Source organism: Rutilus rutilus (genome assembly GCF_951802725.1).
Source record: "Rutilus rutilus genome assembly, chromosome: 18".
Lineage (NCBI taxonomy): Eukaryota > Metazoa > Chordata > Actinopteri > Cypriniformes > Leuciscidae > Rutilus > Rutilus rutilus.
In genome coordinates, this window is record NC_140231.1 from 10,699,440 (window position 1) to 10,724,710 (window position 25,271).

Below are 25,271 nucleotides of genomic sequence, written 5' to 3' on the forward strand. Positions count from 1 at the left end.
AAATCCAAAACAAAGCAACAAACTAAATCAAACCCAAGACAAAACAACACAAAACAAAAACCCCAAACAAAAAAACACAATAAAATCAAAGACAAAACACAAAACAAAAAGCACAAACAAAACAAAAAACACAATAAAACCAAAGACAAAACAAAACCCCCAAACAAAAAATAAAACCCAAGACAAAACAACACAAAAAACAAAACAAAATCCAAAACAAAGCCACAAACTAAATAAAACCCAAGACAAAACAAACAAAAACAAAACAAAACAAACAAACAAACCAAAATAAAACCCAAGACAAAACAACCCAAAACAAAACAAAACAAACAAACCAAAATAAAACCCAAGACGAAACACAACACAAAACAAAAACCCCAAACAAAAAACACAAAATCAAAGACAAAACACAAAACACAAAACAAAAAACACAATAAAACGAAAGACAAAACACAACACAAAACGAGAACACCCAAGACGAAACACAAACAAAACAAAAAACACAATAAAACCAAAGACAAAACAAAACCCCCAAACAAAAAATAAAACCCAAGAAAAAACAACACAAAACACCCCCCCCCCAAAAAAACAACAACAACAACAACAAAAACAAAACAAAGACAAAACAAAAACAAAAAAAGAGCCAATATTGTACATTTTAAATTTGTAAACCTAAGAAAAGCTGTAAAATAGTTATTTCTGAGGGTTTTATCCAAAATCATCATGACAAATACTATATCACAAAGATTACATTGAAGCGTAATCTTCTGTATGAGGGGAAATTTTTACAATGCTTTACTTTCTGATCTTAAACACTGAAGGCCCTACCACTTTACTAAAATGCATCCCAATCATTTACTTGTCTTGATAATTTCCTACATGCAACTTACTGAGGCCTCAGTCTCTAAGAAACATGCAAATATTGAAGAAGGGGACCATTTTTTGTTTTGGACCAGCAAGCAACCACTGTAGCAACCATACCAATGCGCTGTCAAACACCCACAAACACCCTAGCAGCGAGTTTTGCACGAACATGCAACACTCACATTTGCTTCAGAAAATGTGTACAATCTGGTTTTAGATTCATGTTTATTTACAAAATAACAGTTTCTCTACTGAACATGCAGTATCAAGGTCTTTAAAAGTGGAGCAAACACTAGCAAGTTCTTCATGTGGGCGTGCGCATGTACACGCAAGACCATATGCATGTTCTGATGTTTATGTTGAAGCTTAGGAATAGTCTGCATTCCGTATCTGAAACAGCATGTCACAGCAAAATATTTACGAAGAGAAGATTTGCCCTATAACTCAGGATTTTGGAGGACAGAACTGATCTCAAATCAGTAGTTTTAAATGCTTAGTGGAAGGTCTGGTACTCTCTGTTTCAATGTAATTTTATCTCCAAGCCCAGTGCGTCAAGCTTTATAATAACGGATCTTAAATCTTAAGTCGCAAGTCTGCTTGCTCCTACTATAACATCTAAGTTATGGGCGTGGAAAAGAAATTCAGGCTAAACTTGCTGGTGGGCATTCACTCGGGTTAGAGGCAGTGGTGCAAATGTGACCCCTGCATTCCTGTTCAGGAGAGGGGTGGAGGAAAAGAGTTTATGAACTGTATTAGTAGAGAAATTAATGAATTAACAATCACTTTGATTCAAAAGACATGGGCTCTGTTCCAAATTCTTATGTGCTACCATGTCTACAGGTAGCTGCCTTAAATAGCTGCATGCTAACAGAAAAGGAAGCTCAAAATTGATGCAACTGAAAAGCTGCACATAAGCAGTAACTCAACAAAGACGATGGTCAGTGTAAGAGTACACTTGGGCCAGCACTATACGATACATTTGTTGACTATGTAAATGCTTTTAATGCTATGCAAACTTTAACATTTGGTTTTCTGTGAAATTTGGTTGTAAATTCTTGTCAACTTTTTAAGCTTGGTAAATTTATTAACTGCCACTGTCTAACATAGTTTTGTCAAAATTGCAATAATAGTTATTAATAATAAATAATACAATAAAATTTTTTTGAAAATCACAATCAGTTCTGCCATGTATGACATTATTTCTTAAAAGACGCTAAACTAACAACTCTAACATCAGCCTCATTCACACCCATAACGAGAACTATAACAATATCATATTAGCGTTCACACCAATGGTCGATAACGTTCTGTTTATTAATGCACATGCTGTAATTATATTAAAAGTCTGGTAAGGCTGTCAAAATTAACGTTAACGCATGCGATTATTTTTTTTCAATTTAAAGGTATAATGGAGGATTTTTTACTTCCGGGTGGATCACCTATACTATTGGTCCTCCTAATTGTCAGTCATTCTGGTGAATCAATCAAACTTATTCAAAAAGTGGAAAGGGCGGGTCTTATCTAAAATTCAGAAAGATCGTCCACTATACCTTTAACGCGTTAAAAATATTTAACGAAATTAACGCAGCATCCGTTTTTTTCCCGTCATCCTTTGGCTAGGGTAACGTTATATGACCACGGTCTTATTCATGCAAATGCGTTTACACCATTCAATCACAACGGCACACACGACTAGTGCACACAGAAAACCGCTTCAGACAGCACTTGCATGAAACCCTTTATATTTAAAGACTAATAAATGTTGAAATTGATAGCTGTCAATTATATTGTAATGTTGAATGACTATAATTAATGGCAAGATACAGGCAAAATACAGCTACAGTTTTTATTTTACTATGCAAAAACAAAATGCTCACAGGGAAAAGCATGCACTAGCTAAAACTTAATCAGGTATTAATATTTCACTGGTCTCTTATTTTTGTATATTCTCTCTACATTTTGGTAACACTTTACAATAAAGTCTTGTTTGTTAGCGTTAGTTTGTAATATGTAATATGCAATCTTTTAGCTAATAATTCCATATAATAACAAAATTAATTAGTTAACTAAAAGTGATAATACATTTCATTATAAAGAAAGACTGAAAAAAGCTGGATAGTCTTTTTTTCCTTTTTATTATTCTAGCACAAATAGTATTTGTCAGCAAACTTGCATTTTAATTGAATAATTTTTTTTAGCCATATGGCCAATTAGTCTCTTTTGCATTTTGTTGCAATATACTGGAGCCAAACCTGGGAAGTGAGTCCAAATATCCCACAACATTACTGTACAAAAAAAATGATGTAGTTGTAATTCATGGCCTGAAATTACGCTAATTGTAAACAAGCGTGAACGTGCGCCGCATTCACGAATTATTGGAATTCATTAACATACAAAATTATAACTATCCAATCTGAAGTTTACAAAGCTGTTGTGAATTTTCGGGCAGGTCTATTTTTAGTGCAAATTACTCATATATTTATGAATGTTTTTATCTTCGATTATCTGGAAAAACATAGTTCTGAAAGTGATTCCAATGATATTGTTCCTCTGTGTCGTTATTGTGTGTAGCTTTTAGCAATGGCAATCACAGCAACACAGATGTACCTAAACACCACACTGACCTCACAGTATATAATAGTTCAGGGTAAGGGAAGGATAGGGACAAAAGTTATTCCTGTAGTTGCTCCAGAACTGTACATTTCACTGTACGCAAGTCAGTTTGGTTTGCAGATGAAAGGGGAAGAAACGGTTTTGTATTTGAAGTGAAGAATAATTAGCGGTCTGCTTCTCACCACAGCATCCAAGAATTTGACACAGCGCCTCAACTCCGGCCTGGTATCACAGAACTGACGGAATAGAAAGCAGCCGATTGGTTGCCTCTCACAAAGGCTGTTGTAGTCTTTCTCTGTGAAAAGAGACCAACACGAAACACAGTGACTAAGGGCTTTGAAAAGGTGGGGTTAAGCACAAACACTCACAGAGAGAGAGAGAGAGAGAGAGAGAGAAAATATGAGTAAATATCATTTGGGACAATCAATGAATACAATAAAAATCAATAGCACTTTCCTCTCTTCTTTTCGCTTTGGAAAGGAAACTGAAGAGACGAAACCATTAGTTGACCACAACAAAACGGATAATAACATCGACAACATCTTCAAAATATCAAAGGCACACCCCAGGATTGGTAAAGCTGTTGCGTTAAAGCCATATTCAGAGAAAATGCACAGTGCTTGCATCCAGAGTGGTGGTCGACCGGGTTTTGCAATAGCCGATACGGATATCTAGAACAGGATTGTTTTGCTTGACACACAGGTTTTACTTTGAAAATCAAGTGGTGACCCAACACAGTACCAAAATTGTTTAGCGTAAACAAAGTAAAGATAAAAATCAAAAATTTAAATGTTTTAATATTTTCACGAACTGTATGAACCCAACAGTGTACAAAAATGATTGGGATTTGAGAAATCATTGAGCGCTGAGCATTGAGACTCAAAGTGCCTGTACCAGTTTTATTATTCGCATACTTGTTTATTATTTCATTTTAATTGAATTGAAAATGTCCAGACTGCGATCTGCGATTGTGACTTTTTTTCTTGCTGGTGTGACAAAATTTTGTTCGAGTTTGCACTGGTGCGCCAACCACGATGCCCGACTGATAAGAGCTGCCATTTCTGTTGCATATGAGAAACATCAAACGGCAAATGAAAGCAGCTTCTTGTTCGAGCTGCGCAGTGCGGAGAGTTTATCAGCTTTTCGCAGTTTATACTAGACAACGCATCGCAAGCTCACAACAGTTTTACTCGTGGACCGATCTCGATCACGTGACACTGTTACTACACAGCGCTGGGTGATCCAGTGAGAAAGTGTTTGGATTCACAGCAGTATTAATAACATTACTGCAAGATCTAATGAGAAACATTCAAATTCAGTGCAGAATTCTCTGTTATTAACCATATCAGGTCAAATAGTGCTGACCTGGAAACCAGGAGAAACATTGTACCATAAACGTACGAGTTATGAAAGGCTTTTCAGTCCACAAATCACCAACATTCACCATGGATTTAATGTAGTAATGCTAATTGTAACCATGGTATTGTGGCAGAAATAGTAATTTCAGGGTCCGTACAACCCATTCAGAGTGAAATTCAAGCACTTCAAATGTTTTTTTGTTTTTTTACTTTTCAGAACAAAGACAAACAGTAACAAACAGTCAACACAGCTTCATGGGTATTTACATGGAAATTATTTCAAAATGTATCATCAAATGTTATTTTTAATGTGATAAAATATTACATGTTGACATGTTTTTACATGTTATTGCTTATTGTTCAGCTTAAGCTCAGTGCTTTACTGTCAAATGTGCATTTCCGAGAAATAGACATGTAATATTATTAGTTACTGCACTTATTAATGTAAAACAACAGTCATTTTATGATTAATTACTTTTATGATTGAAAATCCCCCAGCACTACCAAATCAGGTGCTGGTGCCACCATCTGTAGAACTTAGTTGCACCAGTGCTACTGCTCTCAAATGTTTGTCTGGAGCCCTGAATGTAATTTAATTTGAATAAAATTGTATTTTATTTTTCACTTTATTTAAAAAAAAAAAAAAAAAAAAAATTAAATATTTTTATTTTAATTCAGTTTAAAATTTCATTTTATTTAATGTAACATTTATTTTATTTTTAATTAAAATTAATTTTATTTTAATTAAAATTAATTTTATTTTAATTAAAAAAATCATTTTATTTAAAAAATAATTTTGTTTTCATTAATTTCATTTAATGTTTCCATTTAAAATTTCTATTTATTTTATAGACCAACAGTTAAGAACTGTCTAGAGATCAGGGTGGCCAGTGGTCAACATATTGTAGATAATTATGTAAGACAATATAGTTTGTTCTGTGTAAGGAATTTCTGAAATTAAAAGAATTATTTTACACAATATTCACTCAAAATCCAAAAAACAAAACACAAACAAAAATTCACAATTACCAGCCAATAAACTCAAAACAGCCAAATGTTGGTCGATTAATTGCCCAAATTGATATAGAGCTCTTTCAATTTGAGATAAAGCAAGTATAGCGTAACATGCCTATAATTTAGCCTTACAGTAACGTAAGGTGAGGCATTTCAAACCACAAGGTTCCGACTGTAACAGCTGCTCTAGACCACGTCTTTGGCCACACACCCGATGCAGTGGTCGAAATGAGTGTGATTATGAAGACAGAATGCATCGAAGTGAACAGAGTGGGAAGGCTATGGCCAGTGGCTGAGATTTGCATTTGCTGCTCAGGTATATGCAAAGAGACAGCAGGATTTACACAGAGGCAAATGGGAGTGTGTGGACCAGCAGCAACATAGAAGCAGTGTGTAGGAGGCTGGTATTGATAGCAATGCCGCATAAATACATGGAGAGCTTACAGCTCCTTCATAATGCTTCTGGCACAAAGCGCCAAGCTTTACTGCAGAGTGCAGATTACAATCAGCATTATTGCTCTTGATACACGCTTGTTTTAATTAGAGCAGATGCGATCTCTTAAGAGAAATATTTGTCTTCAGATTTACTGCTGAAATTGAAATGGCCACCACCATACATTGTGGAGATGCTGTTGATTCTCATTCTCAAACCCCTCATTAGGAAACTCAAATGTTTATTTCTTTCTTTATGATTTCGTGTAGAACAAAAGGAGACATTTCAGACCGGTTTACACCTGGTATTAAGATGCGTTTTGGTCATTCTGATCACAAGTAGACGAGGGAGACACGCTCCTGTTTACACGTTTAATTTTGTGGCTGTTCGAACGCATTCGAAAACATGACGGAAGGCAGAGCGCTTGGAGAAAATATCTGCAAGAATTTATGAATGAATGCATTATACGAATGCATCTCAAAGGGGGATGGCATTTGCTTTTCATCTTCCCTCCGTGTAATGCCCAATTAACTAGTGTTTATAAGCTTTGTTTACAAAAGTTACCAGGGAAACAGCTGTATTTCTGCTGTTCCATAAGCGCCACCTACTGTCAGGGAGAGGATTTACATTTTTATTCAGCCTGTCTGCTGTTTTTGTTCAGATCAATGTGAAAATCAGATTTTTTTAATGTACATTTTAACTGTTAGACGGAAACAAAGCTAATATGCATTCAAAAAATTTGGATAATAAGGACGCCTATGTAGAATTGTTTATGGAGCAGATAAAATGCACAAAATTATTTATGTGAGGTTGAGGCTGAAAGGTTAATCATTTTATGAAACTTTTACATTTTTGTCAAAGCATGTTACACACGTTCAAATAAAGTTATGTTGTTATGTTTTAAGTCACCCAACCAATACTTTTGGTTCATTAAACATCTGGCCATCATTGTTAGTTATTATTTTAATGTTTATCCAAATAGAAATATTATAAACATTGGCTCCAAAAGGTATTTGGACTCTTAAACCACACTTAAAAATATCAGAATTTCACTGCATTAGATACAAAACATCAAACCAAGTGGCACCTGCAAACAAATTATGCTACAGCTTTTCTCAAAAAGTCACTTTTCATGAGCTACTCTTCAATTATTTTCAACTAATTGGTCTTGAGGTCATTTTTTAACAATTAATCTATTGCTTCATATTTTAAAAAGCCTAAATTTACAGATTAAAATGTATATTTGAGCTCTATTTCTTTAAAATAATTGCATTTTGATATTTTGTGGCATTGTAATTGTGATTAAGTGTTCAAATCCTTTTTGGGGCCACTGTATTTGATTACGTCATACAGTTTAGTGTCATAAAAAACTATTTATCACACACTGGCTATGTTTACATGCACAACTTTTGTTTCCAAATCCGAAGTAGTATTTACATGACAGCTAAATTAAGTGATCGGGTTGATGTGCGCATTTATATTTCACAAGCTTCTGATCACAATTACGTTTTTTGACATGCGCACACTGCAGGAATATACAGAGTTTCCCCGCTGTTTGCACATCCTATTCTCTTACATTGCTACTTTTCTTAAGACTTAATCTTAATATTGAGGAGAATTTTAGAATGACACGACAGTCATTCATGACACTTCATTCAACAACTACAACAGCTCGTTCCGTACGTCATATGTCATTATGCCACGTCATTGCACATGCGCAGTACTTTCCAGTTTCGGTTTTCAATCCGATCAAGTGTTTACATGTCCTATCGAATAGATCAGAAAAGGAATAACCCACCCCTTCACACCCGAAATTTCATTCAGAACGAGCTCAATTGGATCGATTAAGGCGTTTACATGAAGGCTTTTGAGTCCGATTGAGTCGTCAATCCGATTACAAACGGATTTGGTTGCATGTAGACGTAGAATGTGTGGTGGTGCACAATTTTGTTCAGTGGTTTGCATCAGTGGGTTTCTGATTGACTACTTTAAGCTTTTGTGATGAGTTTCAAACGGTCTCAGTTGTAGCCAGTAGACTGTGAGTGATTATATGTTGTTAATAATTGATTATGAAATGAGACCGCTTTATCTTCCTCTCCTCCCCTATATGGGGTGTACTTCAATTATACAACACTATTAAGAACCTTAAAAACAAACCAGGTTTGACCCCGCTATGCCCATTTTATGGAAATGATTAAATGAGCAGTAACATGGTTTCATTCATACGGTCACAAGGCTTCCTTTGAGTGTATTTAGTCATCAGAAAAGATGGAGAGATTGGCCTTTGTAACAGGGTCTCGCTCTGTCACATTGTTAATTCTAAGAGGAGTTTAGTGACCTGTTAGTGAATGGTCAAATGAGTTAGGAGATGGGAGATAATCACAGTGAGCTTCTATTTAAAGTAAAAATAGAATTGAAATTGATCCAATTTAGTGTATTAGTACACAATTCGGCACTGCAACTGAAACCAAAAATTGTGATGTAAGGCTAAATTACGACTGTTTTGGAGCAATAAACTAATATTCATGCTGCTGTCTAATTTTCATGTCAAACAACAACAAAAAAGCACTCCCTGCGTATGCCTGAACAACTTTTGTAGCTTTAAAATGGATTATTTTGTATTTAATTTATACAGCGAATACTATGCAGTGTTATTTTTCATTTGATAAATTAAATTTCTGTAGTATTTCATACTTGAATACTACTGTTAGACTTAGACCCACCTGAAAAATCTTAACCACTGTTTATTTCATTTGCATCTATTGTACTTATTTGTGCTATTGCATGTAATCTGTTTATTTGTTCTTATTTGATTTAACTTGTCTTGAACTACATTTGGTTAAATGTTGCATATGTTAGGCTAGTAGTTTTTGCTGTGGTATGGTAACATGATAACAACCTTACTTATTAAAATACAGTCAAAATCAATAAAAACAATTTGATTTCATGCTGACTTCAGGGTGGAGTTTGTTTGCTGGTTCAACAAGGCAAGGCAAGTTTATTTATATAGCACATTTCATACACAATGGTAATTCAAAGTGCTTTACATGGAAGAAATTAAAATAATCAAAAGAAATAATAATAATTAAACAGTTTAGAATAAAAAAATTGAATAAAATACAGTACAAATAGTCGGATGAACAGCGGCACAGTGCTCATTCAGTAAATGCACAGCTAAACAGATGTGTGTTGAGTCTGGATATGAATGTGACTACAGTAGGAGCACGTCTGATCTCTTCTGGAAGCTGGTTTCAGCATATTAGCTAAAAGCAGACTCATCATGCTTAGAGTGAACCCTTGGTATTTCTAGCTGATGTGATCCTAATGATCTGAGTGTTCTGTTGGGTTTATATTCAGTGAGGATATCTGCAATGTATTGAGGTCCTGGGTCATTGAATGATTTATATACCAGTAATAATACTTTACAATCAATCCTAAAATCTCACTGGGAGCCAGTGTAAAGACCTGAGGACTGGTGTGATGTGTTCATATGTTCTGGTTCTGCTCAGCGTTCTGTATGAGCTCCAACTGTCTTATGGTCTTTTTGGGAAGGCCAGTGAGGAGTCCATTGCAATAATCCACCCTGCTGGTGATGAAAGCATGCACAAGTTTCTCTAAGTCTTGTCTGGAAACAAAGCATCTAATTCTTGCAATATTTTTCAGATGATAGTATGCTGATTTAGTTATTGCTTTGACATGACTACTGAAACTAAGGTCTGACTCTAGTGACACACCAAGATCCTGACTTGATTTTTAGTTGTTTGACCCCTAGAGTATGCGTTCACCTTGAGAACTTCATCTTTGTTTCCAAACGCAATGACTTCAGTTTTGTCTTTGTTTAACTGAAGAAAGTTTTGACACATCCAACTGTTAACTTCATCAATGCATTGGCACAGGGAGTCAATGGGGCTGTAATCGTTAGGCGATAGGGCTAAGTAGATCTGTGTGTCGTCTGCATAGAGCGGTAAGCAATTTGGTTCTTTCTCATTATTTGGCTCATTGGGAGCATATACAGGTTGAACAGGAGTGGTGCAAGAATTGAGCCTTGAGGGACTCCGCATGTCATGGATGTCCACTCAGACTTATGGTCTCCTATACTCACATAATAACCTCTCCTTCCTAAGTATGATCTGAACCATTTTAGGACTATCCCTGAAAGCCCCACCCAGTTTTCCAGCCTGTCCAGAAGTATGTTATGATCGACAGTGTCAAATGCAGCACTGAGGTCGAGTAGCACCAGCACTGATAATTTGCCTGAATCAGTATTTAAGCGAATATTGTTTATTATCTTTATGAGCGCTGTCTCTATGCTGTGGTGCGGTCGGAAACCAGATTGAAAATTGTCAAAGTATCCATTCGAGCTTAAGAATTTGTTCAGCTGATTGAAGACAACTTTTTCAATGATCTTGCCTATGAAAGGAAGATTTGAGATCGGTCTATAGTTGCTTAATATGGTCTTATCCAGATTGCTCTTTTTCAGGAGAGGCTTGACAACTGCAGTTTTCTGGGAGTTTGGAAAAGTCCCAGAGAGAAGTGAGGCATTTACCACTTCTAGGGGATCTGCTTCAAAACAGTCTAACACACTTTTGAAAAAAGATGTGGGAAGTGCGTCAAGGGCGCAGGCTGATGTTTTAAGGTGCTGTACGGTTTCTTCCAAAATGTTGCCATCAATTTCTTCGAAATCAGACATAGTGACTACTTTCTCGGGTTGTGGTCTGATCTGTCTGATCTCAGCAACTCAAGGATATGCTGATCACCTTTCTGATATTATTGATTTTCAGTAGCAAAAAGAGTGCTGTTTAAGTTGCTGTTTATAATATTTGAGAAGAAAGTCTGTCTAGCTTTGCCTAGTTCCATATTGAAAGCATGGATGCGGTCTTTATAAATGTTATAATGGACTACAAGTTTTGTCTTCCGCCACATGCGCTCTGCTTTTCTGCATTGTCTTTTCAAATTTTGCACTGCTGTTGAGTTTCTCCAAGGTGCTTTATGTCTGCCACTCTTCTTCCTGACTTTAACAGGAGCAATATCATCAATTACACTTTTAAATTGCAAGGTCAACGTCATGCTAAAATCTCCAAGAGCATTGGGTGATATTAGACTTTCATTTGTCATTGTTTAGCTAGTGGGGCAATTCTGTGATAAAGTCAAATATACAGCCAAGGAAATATAGTCAACATCATAAACCTAAATTGAAGGCTCATTTACGGTTGCAGTGGTGGCTCACAAAAGCCATATAGACAGAAGCCCACTGGAGCCTGACACGGAAACCATGGGCCCATGGATATATACACACAATATGCAGTGTGTGTGTGTGTGTGTGTGTGTGTGTGTGTGTGTGTGTGTGTGTGTGTGTGTGTGTGTGTGTGTGTGTGTGTGTGTGTAAGTAAATGTGTATGTATGTATGTATGTATGTATGTATGTATGTATGTATGTATGTATGTACACTACCGTTCAAAAGTTTGGGGTCAGTAAGAATTTTTATTTTATTTTTGGGGGAAAGAAATAAAATAAATCAACACTTTTATTCATCAAGGATGAATTAAACTGATCAAAAGTTACAGTAAAGACATTTATAATGTTAGAAAATATTCTATTTTAAATAAATGCTGCTCTTTTGAACTTTCTATTCATCAAAGAATTAAAAAAAAAAATGTACACAACTGTTTTCAACAATGATAATAATAATGAATGTTTCTTGAGCATCAAATCATCAGAATGATTTCTGAAGGATCATGTGACACTGAAGACTGGAGTAATGATGCTGGAAATTCAGCTTTGATCACAGGAATAAATTACAGTTTAAAATATATTAAAATAGAAAACAGTCATTTTAAATTGTCATAATATTTCACAATAGTACTGGGTTTTTTTATTGTTTTTTATCAAATAAATGCAGCCTTGGTGAGCAGAAGATATTTCTTTTAAAAACATAAAAAATCTTACTGACCCCAAACTTTTGAACGGTAGTATATATATATATATATATATATATATATATATATATATATATATATATATATATATATATATATACATATATATAAAATAGCGCCTTGGCATGGATGTATGTTGAGTTGGTTAGTTTTTGTCAAAAATCTCAAATTGTAATCGGGTGGATTAGAATGTGCTACTGGGCATGTTGTAATTTGCTGTGGAGGTTGTTTTTTGGTTCCTTGCATTTTTAACACGGAAGCTGAGAGCTTCCTGAGGTGCCAGGCCAAGCAGCTGTGCTTTAAAACAGAGAAAAACGGCTGAACATCTGCTGTTGTCTGGCCTGAAGTGCCATGTAGACATTTCTAAGCTTATGAATCAATACAATAAAATAAGACACATTCTCGTACAAACAATTCAAACATGACCTTTGACAAAAGTCAATGCAGACATGTTTTCTCAATTCCATAAGGTGATGTCACACAACAGGGCGAAAAATTTCCAAGGCTTTCCCGAATTACCTTTTTCAGGAGAATACCAATGACTTCAAAACACAACAATTAGACAAGACTGAGCAAGCTTGGAAACACTTGCGTAAAGATGTGAAAAATGGTCCTGCCTGCATTATTTATCCATGTTTATATCTTGTCGTGATTGCCATTTAAAACATTTCAGAAGTATCCAACAATTATAGTCGACCCATTTTACTCCCATAATGATATATTTCCATGTGAAACAAACAAACAAAAAGTACTTGTTTTTAATCCTTGGAGGAATGGATCATGAAAATGAGCGTTGAACGGAGCCAGACCTGATTACCGGTTTGTATTACCAGGAATTGAGTCATATGAACAATAAAGATCAAGGTCATTGAGAGCATTTGAAAATGTAAATATGACAATAAATGTCTTTTAAGTGGTCACATTATACCAAATAACGGAAGCTAAAATTATTAGTTTAAACATTCGCAGATCTATGGTTTATTATATCAGTAAGCTAGACTAATGGTATCAGTAGCATAACACTAACAGATTAGCATCCTTCTAGATAGCTAGCCTGCTAGTCATTAGCTGATTAGCCCACTTAGTTTACGGCAAAGACTATAGTATAACACAAGACGCGTCACTCCTATTGTTTTGAATGGGGAAAAGTGCAACGCTCAATATGGCAGAATAAGTCCCACCTTCTAAATAAGAGCCAATCGTTGATTGGTAAAGTCATACGGATTAAAGTAATTACAGTTCCTAATATAGAAACAGTCAGATGTGCGCTTCCACTGCGCATGAGCTTGATCCAGTCTGAAAAATTTAGTTTTCTGTCATGATTCGAGTGTTTAGAAACAAAATTATAATTAAATTATGAGACAGTTGTTGTCAGATTTCATTGGCGATTTCAAATCTGAAATTTAATCGTGAGCTTGGTGAACAGTTTTGGAGAATTTGATGTTTCCCCATTCAAAGAGATAGGAGCTGCACTTGCATGCCCGAGAGGCGTTTCAAAGATGGCCGCCGAGTGAAATGACTCATCTTAAAAGGACTTTGTTTACGGTTAACCGATTAGCCAGTTAGCATAGCATACCTTTAGACAAACAGCCTTCTAACTCAATCAGCTCCCTACTTCAGTAGTCAGGGCACTGATCAGAGAGTCGGCTGTCTCAATCGCAAAATCCTTTCAGTGCTCTGTAACATTTGATTCCCAGAAAAATCCCACAATGCACCACAAAAAACAGGGAGCATCGATGCTCACTATGCTCCCTTACCAGAAATGACTTCACATTTCTGAAGTGCGAAAAATAAAACTCAATATATATATAAATGACACGCAATAGAAGATTTGAAAAGACAATATGTTTTTAAACTATATGTCAGCAGCATTAAACACACATTTGAGAGAATGATTCAATTACCCATTTGTAAAGACAGTCACTTGGTTCATTTCAGAATAAATTAGCCGTACTGAACAAATCTTTTGAATGAATGATTCAATGACTCACTCATTAAAACAGGGAATTGCTGCCACTTAAAAAAAAAATCTTTTGGTATTTCAATATACAGAATTTTATTTTTAAAACAAATCTCATTGTATTATTTATGCAATAGTCATTACAGGGTAAATGCATGTATGCCACCTCTGAGCTGCATTAAACAGTCTGTGACAATCAATACATTTAAAATGTCACCTCAGTGCAAAAATGGATTTAGTCAATAATGATAACTTAATAAAGATGATGATTTAATTGTGTGTTGTTTCTAATTGGATGAATAGATTACATGTATAAATCTGACATAAAAGATGACATGCATTTAATAAGGTTAAAAAAAAGGTCCTTATAAAGGTTAACGTCCCTTTTATACTAGTAGTCTAAAAGAATAGTGAAGTTGCCATCTGGCCATTTGTTAACATAGTTTTTAACACCTATTATTTTGGCCTAGAATGTGACGTCATGTGAAGTCATTTCACAGTCAGCGCAAGCTCTTAATATTTTGATGAAAGATTACCAACACAACCTTTTTTTTTCTTCTTTAAAAAACTGAAGAAAGCAAATGGCTGAAATTCTGATTTGTCATTGAAACTCTTAAATGACTGGTTCTTCATGCTAATAAAAGTAACTCATGGTATTTTGTTTATTGGGATGTTTTGACACTTATGAAATGTACATGATGTTCTTTTGCACAATTCACTGTGAGGCACATCATCAAACATAAAACCTGTAAGAGAAAGCTTCATTATTTAGGGACAGACTTGTCCGTAAGGAACATTTTGATATAATACTGCTGACAAAGTGGAGAAAAATCGAAAGCACTGATCTTAAGCCTCCCTAGAAGCAATGTGGCAAGACATGACGTGTTTACAATGTAAAATGATGAAGAGAGGTATTATTGAATGGAGCACATTAAATCGAATGGGAACACCCCAGGCATGGAAGCTTGAAAATAATCAGAGATGCCCAAAGCTGTCTTTTATGTCTTTTTTAACCATTCGTTTCAATGTTTATATTGTTTGGTCCTCCGTTTGTGGTTTTGCACTCAAGTTCCTTCTTCAGACACCTAAGGCGAAGCCAGCGTGATTCTCTTTACACTTAAAAGGCACCAAATGTGAGGCATGAAACATGGGATTATTCACAAAAGTGTAATGGTAGTGGTCATAGTAAAAATAATAATAATAAGGTTTTTAGATTAGATTAGAACTCCATTAGCCAACTAAAGAAACCTGAAGCTGTTTCGGGGAATGGTTTGAGACAGTAATTATAACAAAGGAAACAGGAAGTAAGTGAGAAAGACACAGGCATGAGATGCACGATGGGTACAGTATACACACACACACACACCAAGTGTTTCACTTCCTGCCCAACTCAAGTTGATTAATATTCATGGGACTATGTTTCACCAAAGAACTCTGGTTATGTCAGGTACCATGCTAATATAACAGGCTAATGGGAAACAGAGAAAGCTTTTCTTCAATGTTTTCCCAGAGCAGACTTCTGGGCGGCTCACAGCTGATTCCCATCTAAACCACATCTCGTTTGCAGAATCTGGTGACATTAGGATAAATTAGGCTCCAACTCAGAGGAAATTATATGATTGGATTTAAACTAATAGGTACTTTTAATCCATCCACCCCCTCCCCAAACCCCACTCCTCAATTATGTGTGTGCGTAAGTCTACTGTACAGTAACAGTGCTGTTTACTGCAGCTTTGCTTACACACAGGCTTAGGATGTGAACAAACTCTTAACCCCAAGTAGTAAATTCAACACGTAACTCATCCCACACTGTTTGTGCTACAAAGATGAATGATATATAACTCGAATTATAGCTTGTTGAGAAGAAATGTGCTTATAGTGTATATATATTTTTTTAAATGACCAGATGCATGATATTATGCCCTTAACTTCCATTGGATCAGAAAACTGAGCCATACGTAGGGGCCAGACTCTTTTGACCTGGGCCTTTTGGAAACCACCTATAGCAACCAGAAATCATGGCAAAAAAATAAAACATGTATCATATAGCATGTCAAATGGACCAAGGTAAGCATGATATACAAGTATCATAATTGGCAATAGGCCTTTATCAGATTTTTTTTATTTATCGGTATTGGTCAGCATTGGATATTCAATTGTGCATGCCTTTGATGTCATCTAACATTTACTTAAAGGAATAGTTCACTTAAAAATGAAAATTCGATCATCATTTCCTCACCCTAAAGTTGTTTCAAACCTGTATGAATTTCTGTCTTATGCTGAACACAAAAGAAGATATTTTGAAGAATGTCGGTAACCAGACAGTTGATGGAAAAGTTCATTTTTAAGTGATCTAGGCTTTAAAAACAGTAATAATTTTAATTATAACACTAGTCAATCTGTTTAATAATAATACTGCTCTGCATTTTTCATACTTTCATTATAATGCTATAATGCCTCATGCCTAAATTGTAGCATTTAAAACAACTGATTGAAAAAAATAGCACAGATTTTTTAAATAATATTAGCCATTTAAATGATACTGACCATAACTTCATTAGCTTATGGGTATCAGTCAGAATATACTAAATAATAATAATGATCAAATTCAGCCAGCCTTACTATAAATCACACACAACACCCTTGAATCCTCACACACTTTTGCACAGCCATGCAACATTTACATTTTCAAAATAAAATGTGAAAATCTACCTTTCTGAGCATTTTTAGTTATGTTATTTAGATACAAGATGTTGTTGTTGTGAGAACAGAAGGAACTGGCATGTTTCCTTGGCATTGCACACACTCAAGATCAAATCAGTAACTGTCAGGAAGTGATTGTGTAACACCTCAAGTTTCTTCCACAACTTTCTGCATTATTCTAAAGAAGTGCTATTACTTCATCTTAAGGCACCGGTATCAATGCTTTTTATGTCGTAATTCTTGCGTGAATTTATGTGGGAAAACTTTTTGCTGTTGGTCGGGAAATGCCTCTTGAGCAAATGTCTTGTAGTTTGTGCACCCCATTAGCAATGTGTTGTGTAGTAAGTCTCAAAAACCCGGTTTGAAATCACAGGTGTTTCTTACGTCACAACCTACCTTGTAACCAATCATGTCACGAGGGGGGCGGGCTTTAGCATAACATCATTAACTATGCTGTGAAGCAGGGGAGTCTTGAAGGGATAGTTCACTTTGAAATTATTTTTTGATATGTTTTAGCTTACCTCAAGGGCATCCAAGATGTAGGTGTCTTTGTTTCCGCAGTAGTTTCAATTTTGATATTTTTAGGTCAAACCGTTCTTGTCTGTCAGTCATGTAATGCAGGTCGATGGTCACTGGCTCAAAACACAAGCACAGAGTCCAAATTAAAACAATTCCCCATCGTCCAAATGAAACAATTCCCCATCGTAAGTACACATTGATGGCCTAAGACACGAAACGAGCGGTTTGTGTGAGAAAACGAACAGTATTTATATCGTTGTTATCTCTTGAAAACAGCACACGTCCAAATGATCTGACGGCGCGGGCGGGTATAGATATATACATAGATGTCGCCTTGGCTACTGCAGTTCATTGGAACGAAACCGTAGCCAAGGCGACATCTATGTATATATCTATACCCGCCCGCGCCGTCAGATCATTTGGACGTGTGCTGTGTTCAAGAGATAACAACGATATAAATACTGTTCGTTTTCTCACACAAACCGCTCGTTTCGTGTCTTAGGCCATCAATGTGTACTTACGATGGGGAATTGTTTAATTTGGACGATAGGGAATTGTTTTAATTTGGACTCTGTGCTTGTGTTTTGAGCCAGTGACCATCGACCTGCATTATATGACTGACAGACAAGAACGGTTTGACCTAAAAATATCAAAATTGAAACTACTGCGGAAACAAAGACACCTACATCTTGGATGCCCTTGAGGTAAGCTAAAACATATCAAAAATTAATTTCAAAGTGAACTATCCCTTTAAGAGAAGCCCGGTTATCCCGGTATATTTTTCTGTTGATATGAAAAATCTGAACCTTTCTCCACTGATGTTCTGAGTTGTTAAAAGCATTTCTAAGAATGCTGATTTTTAGAAGGGTACTGATTCTGATTCTGAGAAAAGAAACGGGAACATGGTTTGTGTAACATTAGCAACACATTATTAGCTGATTGATAAAGTCAAGCAAAAGGTTAATCATATTAATTACCCTTATGTGTGCGACGTTGTAGAGAGCGATACATAAAATTAGTGGTGGACCGATATATCACCACGGCCTATATTCTGTATTTTTTAAATATCGGCATCGGCCCATAAGTTTTTCTGATGGGCCGATGTGATAGAAGCAAGACTTTTATTTTGACGGGACTTTTATTTTGACGCTCACATTATCCGTCTTCATTAGTTTAATCTTTACGGTCTCTGTTTAACAGTTCTATCTAATATGTTATTATTAGATTGAACTGTTAAAGAAAGTAAACGGTATGCGGAAGAAATGTTGCGAAAAAAAAAAGCATTTGCTTTTAAATTAATAACAGGCAAACAATATCCTAATAATACTTTCTCATTTACCATCAAAATGTGCTGTGCTATATCCAGTTCCCTACTATGTCATATTCATGACATATTCATATTCCTTTTAAAACAATTACTTTATTTGTGAAAAATACTGTAATACGATTGCAGAATCAATTGCCATCTAAAGCATGTTTATTTTAAAGATTTATTTATTAAATATATTTCATATTTATTTCAAAATTATTAAATATTAGTTAAAATAAATATAAATTATTCATATTATATATCGCTTTATATCGGCCATCCTGCTCTCTAAGGGTCTGTTTACACCTGGCCACTTCATGCGTTTTCTGTGATCGGATAGCTATCCGATCGTGAAAAGACCAGAAGTAAATGCCCTCCGAAATGCATTCGAGATGGATTTGAATCCGATTGCTTAAACCACTTCAGGAGGTCGTCTGGGCCAATGCCAGACGAAACTGGACAAGTGTAAATGCATCTGGTTGTTGAAACCACATATGTACATTTTACTCATGTCATTTTCTTTTTAAAGGGGTGGTATAATACCCTTTTCACAAGATGTAAAATAAGTGTCTGTAAGTTTTAGCTCAAAATACCCCGCGGATATTTTTATAGCATGTTAAACGTACAGTATGGAATTTTTCACCGCTAGGGGTCGCTAACCTCTTTACAATAACAAAGGCGTAGTTTGATGATGCAACATTTGCTAAGAATTATGGATCTTGTCGTCAACGTCAAGCCGACCGATCTAATAATGTTTATGGATGAGTGAATACATCAATGTTTTTATCATGACCTTGATATGAAGCAGTTCGGGATTGCTAAGAGACAGCTATCAGCTCCACACGCGACGCGAGTCCCGCAGATATAAAAGGAATATGGACATTTCATTCTACCGAACTACACGCAAGTGCAGAATTACAACTCACAGGTCAGTTTATTAGACAAATTAAACTTGTGAGGTAACGCAGCGCTGTTTCACTTGGTCTAACATTACACTATCACACTAAACTGCATTTGAATGTGTTGAAATTTATGTGTTAGTTTGTCTGTATGAGACTAGCAGTAAGCTAGATCAACATTAGAATAACATACAGATCATATTCTAACATTTTATCATTGTTGAACTATATAACATTGATTAGTTTTATGTAAATGTGCTCACCTGTTTAATAAAGTACATGTAGGAGCGGTCGAAGTCTCGGACGTGGAGCTCTCGGCATCTCGAAAACACCGCGCTGATATTGATTCTCGTTTAAGTTCTCCTTTTTTATCCAAAGTCTGCTTGCCATGGTCCATAATGTTTGAACGAAACAACAACAGCGTGCAGATAGACATTGCGAACTACACAGTTGTCCACGTCTGTCGCTTTGGTTACTATCAAAGGGCTCTGGTTAATAGCTCTGGTTGCTATGGCAGTACGAGCGGAAACCAGGGACAACGCGGATATGACGCCATTGACGGCAACAAAACAGAAATAAAGAAACGGAACGTGTCTTCTAATTAAATTATAAATTTCTCCTGGTTTGAAAGTTGTTGGAAACAGTCGGGATAATGTACACAACTAAAAAATATATATAACATAGATATAGTGATTTTTGCTACTTTTAAAGCAAAAAAGTTACATATTGTGCCTTTAAAGTTGTCACTTTTCGAGGGTGAGCAAAAACGCACCGTTTTTCTGTCTGTCCCTTTAAATGCAAATGAACTGCTGCTCCCAGCACAGGGGGCGGAGCTTCAACAGCTTGTATCTTTTTAACTCACACAGACATGCACTGAATATTTCTACAACTTTTAGCCTTTTTTGTTCAAACTGAAGTCAGAAAGATGGAGAGACTCAAGAACAAGTGACAACATCTAGACAACATTTCTGAATGGTTAGTTGATGAATTTATGTAGCTTTTGTGTAGTTATCTTCTAGTCATTGATTAGCATTTTCTGTCATGATAATCTGTAAATCGCGTTCCCGGGGGTGGGGTTTATGTAAATTTTAGGGTTCATGATGTCACTAACCTGGGAGGTTTGTTAGTCCTTACAAAGCAATTTCTATAAAAGAAAATATCTCCCTTGTCTTTGAACTTTGAGCATCGTGACTTTGCAGATGTTGTTTATGCTCAAAAAGCAACATTACACACTACTTAAAGTTAAAAAAGTGAAATCATAATCAACCACCCCTTTAACATTAAGCACAGGGTAATTTAAGCAAGAAAAGTGGAAGTTTTTGAGTTGGGAGTATGGAAGTAAAATAATGTTTCTGAAACAAAAAAGCCTGTTGAATTGCACTACTTGAAAAAAATAGGCATTGCATTAACCATGCTTGCATTTTAATGCATTGTATTTTTAGGGCTTGCATTTTTATGGGCTGAAATTCAACATAATTGAAATATTCACAGCTTAAATATTCAACCAAAAACATTTTAAACACATTTTCTTTATTAAAAAATTAAATAATCCATATTCACCTTTCATATTTCACTTTCAAAATATTCAAACTGTTTAAAAATACAACCTATAATATTCAACAGGCATTTTTCGGTCCATTTTATTTCGCTTTGCAAATTCGCTTCCACAAATTCAGTGGTTCAAATTCAACAGTAAATTCAACATTGACATCCAGGAACTGCAGGAAAAGCAGTAGATTGCCGAGCATACTCTCCATCTGCTGTTAGTCGACCTCACCAGCAGGTGGTGCAAAAGCGCGTGTTGTTGACGAAGACCAGCAACAGTTAGAGCAAGCCATTCATTCATAAAATGAAAATGATTATCTTTGTCAGTATATATGCGGAAAAGATGATAAAGACGCAAAAGCTGTGTTTATGTTTCATTCAATAACTTCATTGTTACTTTCCCTGTGTAGCCGACATGTCATCAGCTTTCTCTATGAACGGGATTATAATCATAGACAGTATATAAACTGGACACAGCGACCCCATTGGATTCAACGGAGACAAGTGAAGTCAATTAGAAGCTTTTACTTCCTGGGGGTCGACCGTACTGCGCAGACTCAAACTGAGCTTGACGACGTAGATGTGACGTGAGTAACCCGTCTGTCTTCTAGTAGCTGTGCCAAGAGAAATCTGAATCATTCCCTTCCGAACCTTGCAGAGACGGAGAGTGTGAGTAGGAGGTGTCCATGAGCTAGGAGCAGGAGAAACTTTTAGTAGGTATTCTGATTAATTATTTTGTCATTCTGCCTCCACGTCCCCCCGATTGCCCGCGAGCTTCTCCTCCTGTCCATAAGGTATTTCTCTACTGTGCGACAGAGAGTCGCGTGGTTATGACGCAATCGTTAGCCTATTTTTACATAAATTGCTTCTACGGGGCCATAACGTAAGCTACAAGGTAATGGAGTCTTTAAACGCCTCAGATGTAAAGTTATTTGCTGTCAAAGTGACGCCAAAATGAATGGGAGTCAATGGGACGCTAAAAGCAGGTGGGGGTCCGCTAGCCAATGGCGGCGCCCGGGGAAGCTTCAAAATAATATGAAACGCTGCCCCCCTGATTATAATCGGTTTCCCTCAATACCTCATACTCAAGGATTCCCCTTCCGTCGGGACAAAACGCTTTAATGTAGCTTTATGGACTAATACAGTGATATAAAAGACCAAACTCGCACCTTATTGGGAATGTAGGCTGTAGGCTACTGGCTACAGGCAAGCATGAAAGAATATGAACTTAATGCGCAAAGTTTCATGCAGAGCGTTTCGTGATATACTGGTACAAAATCAACACTTGGTCAATTAATACTAACACTTTCTTTTCTCTTCCCCTCTCTCTCTCTCTCTCTCTATATATATATAGTATAGTAGGCTATGCCTACGTGTATTGCATTAGCTTAAACTGGGAAGAGTCATAGCACCTGCATATTGTTGTCCTCCTATTGTTAGTTTAACTGTAAATCGCTTTGGATAAAAGCATCTGCTAAATGACTAAATGTAGCCTAATAAATGTCAAATTGGCTTGACATTGGACATTCGCACATTTAGGGACCGTCTCCAAAGTTGCATACAACATTGGCATACACGTTTCTAACTTCAATAGCAAACTTTAATTAATTTGAAAAAATATAAAAAATCCAAAGGGTGCGCAGTATGCCTGACACTACATGAACACTTTACAGTTGGTTTTATAACTGTAAGTCGTTCTATTCAAATGCTATTGAAGTTAGGTTGTTCCTAAATGTGCGAATGTCCAATGTCAAGCCAACTTTATGCCAGTATATCACTGGGAAACGCTCAGCATTAAGCTTTGCGCGTTATTCTGAGTCCATCTGCTTGCCTGCGAGTTTGGTTTTTAATATCACTGTATTAGTACATTAAGCTACGTTACGCGTTTTATATGTCCAGCAGTATTGAGGGAAACCCTAATAGCCTGCATGAGGCACATCGCCAAAATATAAAGTTAAGGCAACTAAACAACCAAGAGAAATATATGTCAAACTAAAAAATGTTACATTGGATCTGTACATCCGCATTGGGGAATAACATTAATCTCGTTCACGGTAGAGAAAGATGCATGTAGGCAACACAGGAAAAGTAACCGTGAAGACACTGAATTTAACATAAAACCGCCGTCATAATAATCACAAATACACTTGCATTGCTGTAACTGAGTTTTATGAATGAATGGCTTGCTCTAACTCAACAACACGCGCTTTTGCACCACCTGCTGGTGAGGTCCACTAACAGCAGATGGAGAGTATGCTCGGCAATCTACTGCTTTTCCTGCAGTTCCTGGATGTCAATGTTGAATTTACTGTCGAATTTGAACCACTGAATTTGTGGAAGCGAATTTGCAAAGCGAAATAAAATGGACCGAAAAATGCCTGTTGAATATTATAGGTTGTATTTTTAAACAGTTTGAATATTTTGGAAGTGAAATATGAAAGGTGAATATGGATTATTTAATTTTTGTTTGAAATGTTTTTAATTGAAATATTCACAGCTTAAATATTCAACCATGTTGAATTTTAGCCCATAAAAATGCAAGCCCTAAAAATACAATGCATTCAAATGCAAGCATGGTTAATGCAATGCCTATTTTTTTCCAAGTAGGGCAATTCAACAGGCTTTTTTGTTTCAGAAACATTTGACATTATTTTACTTCCATATGGGGAGGTGCAGTGGCGGACAGCATGCAGATACACACATTGCAACAGTAGATTTGGTAAGAACATCTATGCGACTTCTAAAGGAAACTGATTCAGCAAAAGTTGGTAACATGGCGGCAGACATACTGTAAATAAAAATGTAAAAGTCTAAACAAATCAATTCACAACGCATCTGCAAAATGTATTGAATTGTACATTCCCGGTGCAAAATCAAAGACATTAACTGCACAAATGACAGATTTTTTTTCTCATCCTGACAAGAATTAAGTGACTAACGTAAAAAAAATGACAGTTAACTTCCTCTTTCTGGCCTAGCCACAGTTTCCTCTCCTCAACAACAGCCGCACACTTACCCTGTCAACTGACGCAGACATGAAACTCTGTGGCCAATCTACATTCTCAACATCCCAGTTTACATAATACAATTTTATACAATATTGCATATGCATAACCTTTACAAAGACTGCAAAACAGCTGGACTAACGTATTTAACCTCAGAAGGAGCCAAACAGACATACAAAAATATGGGAATGTGTTTGTGTGTGTGTGAATCTATGCACGCGCTAGTCTCTGCACATGTGCGACACCTTGTTTGCATAGGCAAAGGGTAAACCAACTCCAGGGTAAGGTTAGATGCGCTTCCTCCTTAAAAACACATTTTAAATAGTGTGTCAGGAAATGGTTTCAAGTTACTGTCATCTAGCAACAACCTACTACAAATCCCAGCATGAACGCTCCCGATAAATGATTTGTTATTAAAGCAGCTTCGTTCGTGATTTAGCATGGCAGCCAATTCGAATAGGCCTAATAAATAATAGGGGTGTAACAATGTATCGTGTCACAATATACTGCAATGCAAAAATGCAATATGTATCGTGGATAGTGACAAAATGTATTGTGTATAGTTCGCCCAAAATAAATAAATAAATGAAATTGTGCATGTATCGAATCGTGACATGAGGGTATCGTTACACACCTAAAAAATAACCATTGCCTCAATGCAGCAAAAAAAGTTGTATTTCAATTCTGATTGGATAAGCCTAGCTCCCTTTATAATTACCTAAAAAAAACTGTCACCTCAATTCATCGCGATCTCACAAAGTTCCGTTATAATCAATGAAGCTGACTGAAGCACAATAAATCTCTTATTTAGAGGACATCATTTCTACACTTTGTTTGTAATAAGTTAACTTATGATGAGAGGATTCGCGAGCGTGTAGAACTTTGAGTCGTGAGTGGATTCTAATTGAAACACGTCTAATTATGTTCAAGAAATCATCTGATATGTTCGTGATTGGCAACATTGCTCAACGCTGCGAAGCACGTTGTAAATAGAAACTTTTGACGCTAACACCCAATCTGTTTCGCCAACATTCTACTATTACGATGAAAAGAAGAAACAAGAAACAATGAGCGAAACACTTCCTGTTCCAACACACAAATATCAAGACTTGC

At 36.1% G+C, this 25,271-nt stretch overlaps 1 protein-coding gene across 1 annotated transcript in view; it reads right to left on the bottom strand.

Moving 5' to 3' along the window:
* grk6 (G protein-coupled receptor kinase 6) overlaps positions 1-25,271 on the bottom strand; it is a 57,132-nt gene that overhangs the window by 16,545 nt on the left and 15,316 nt on the right. The window contains exon 3 of the mRNA XM_084387338.1: positions 3,660-3,772. Within this exon, the coding sequence (XP_084243464.1) occupies positions 3,660-3,772 (113 nt within the window). The remainder of the gene's footprint in view (positions 1-3,659; positions 3,773-25,271) is intronic.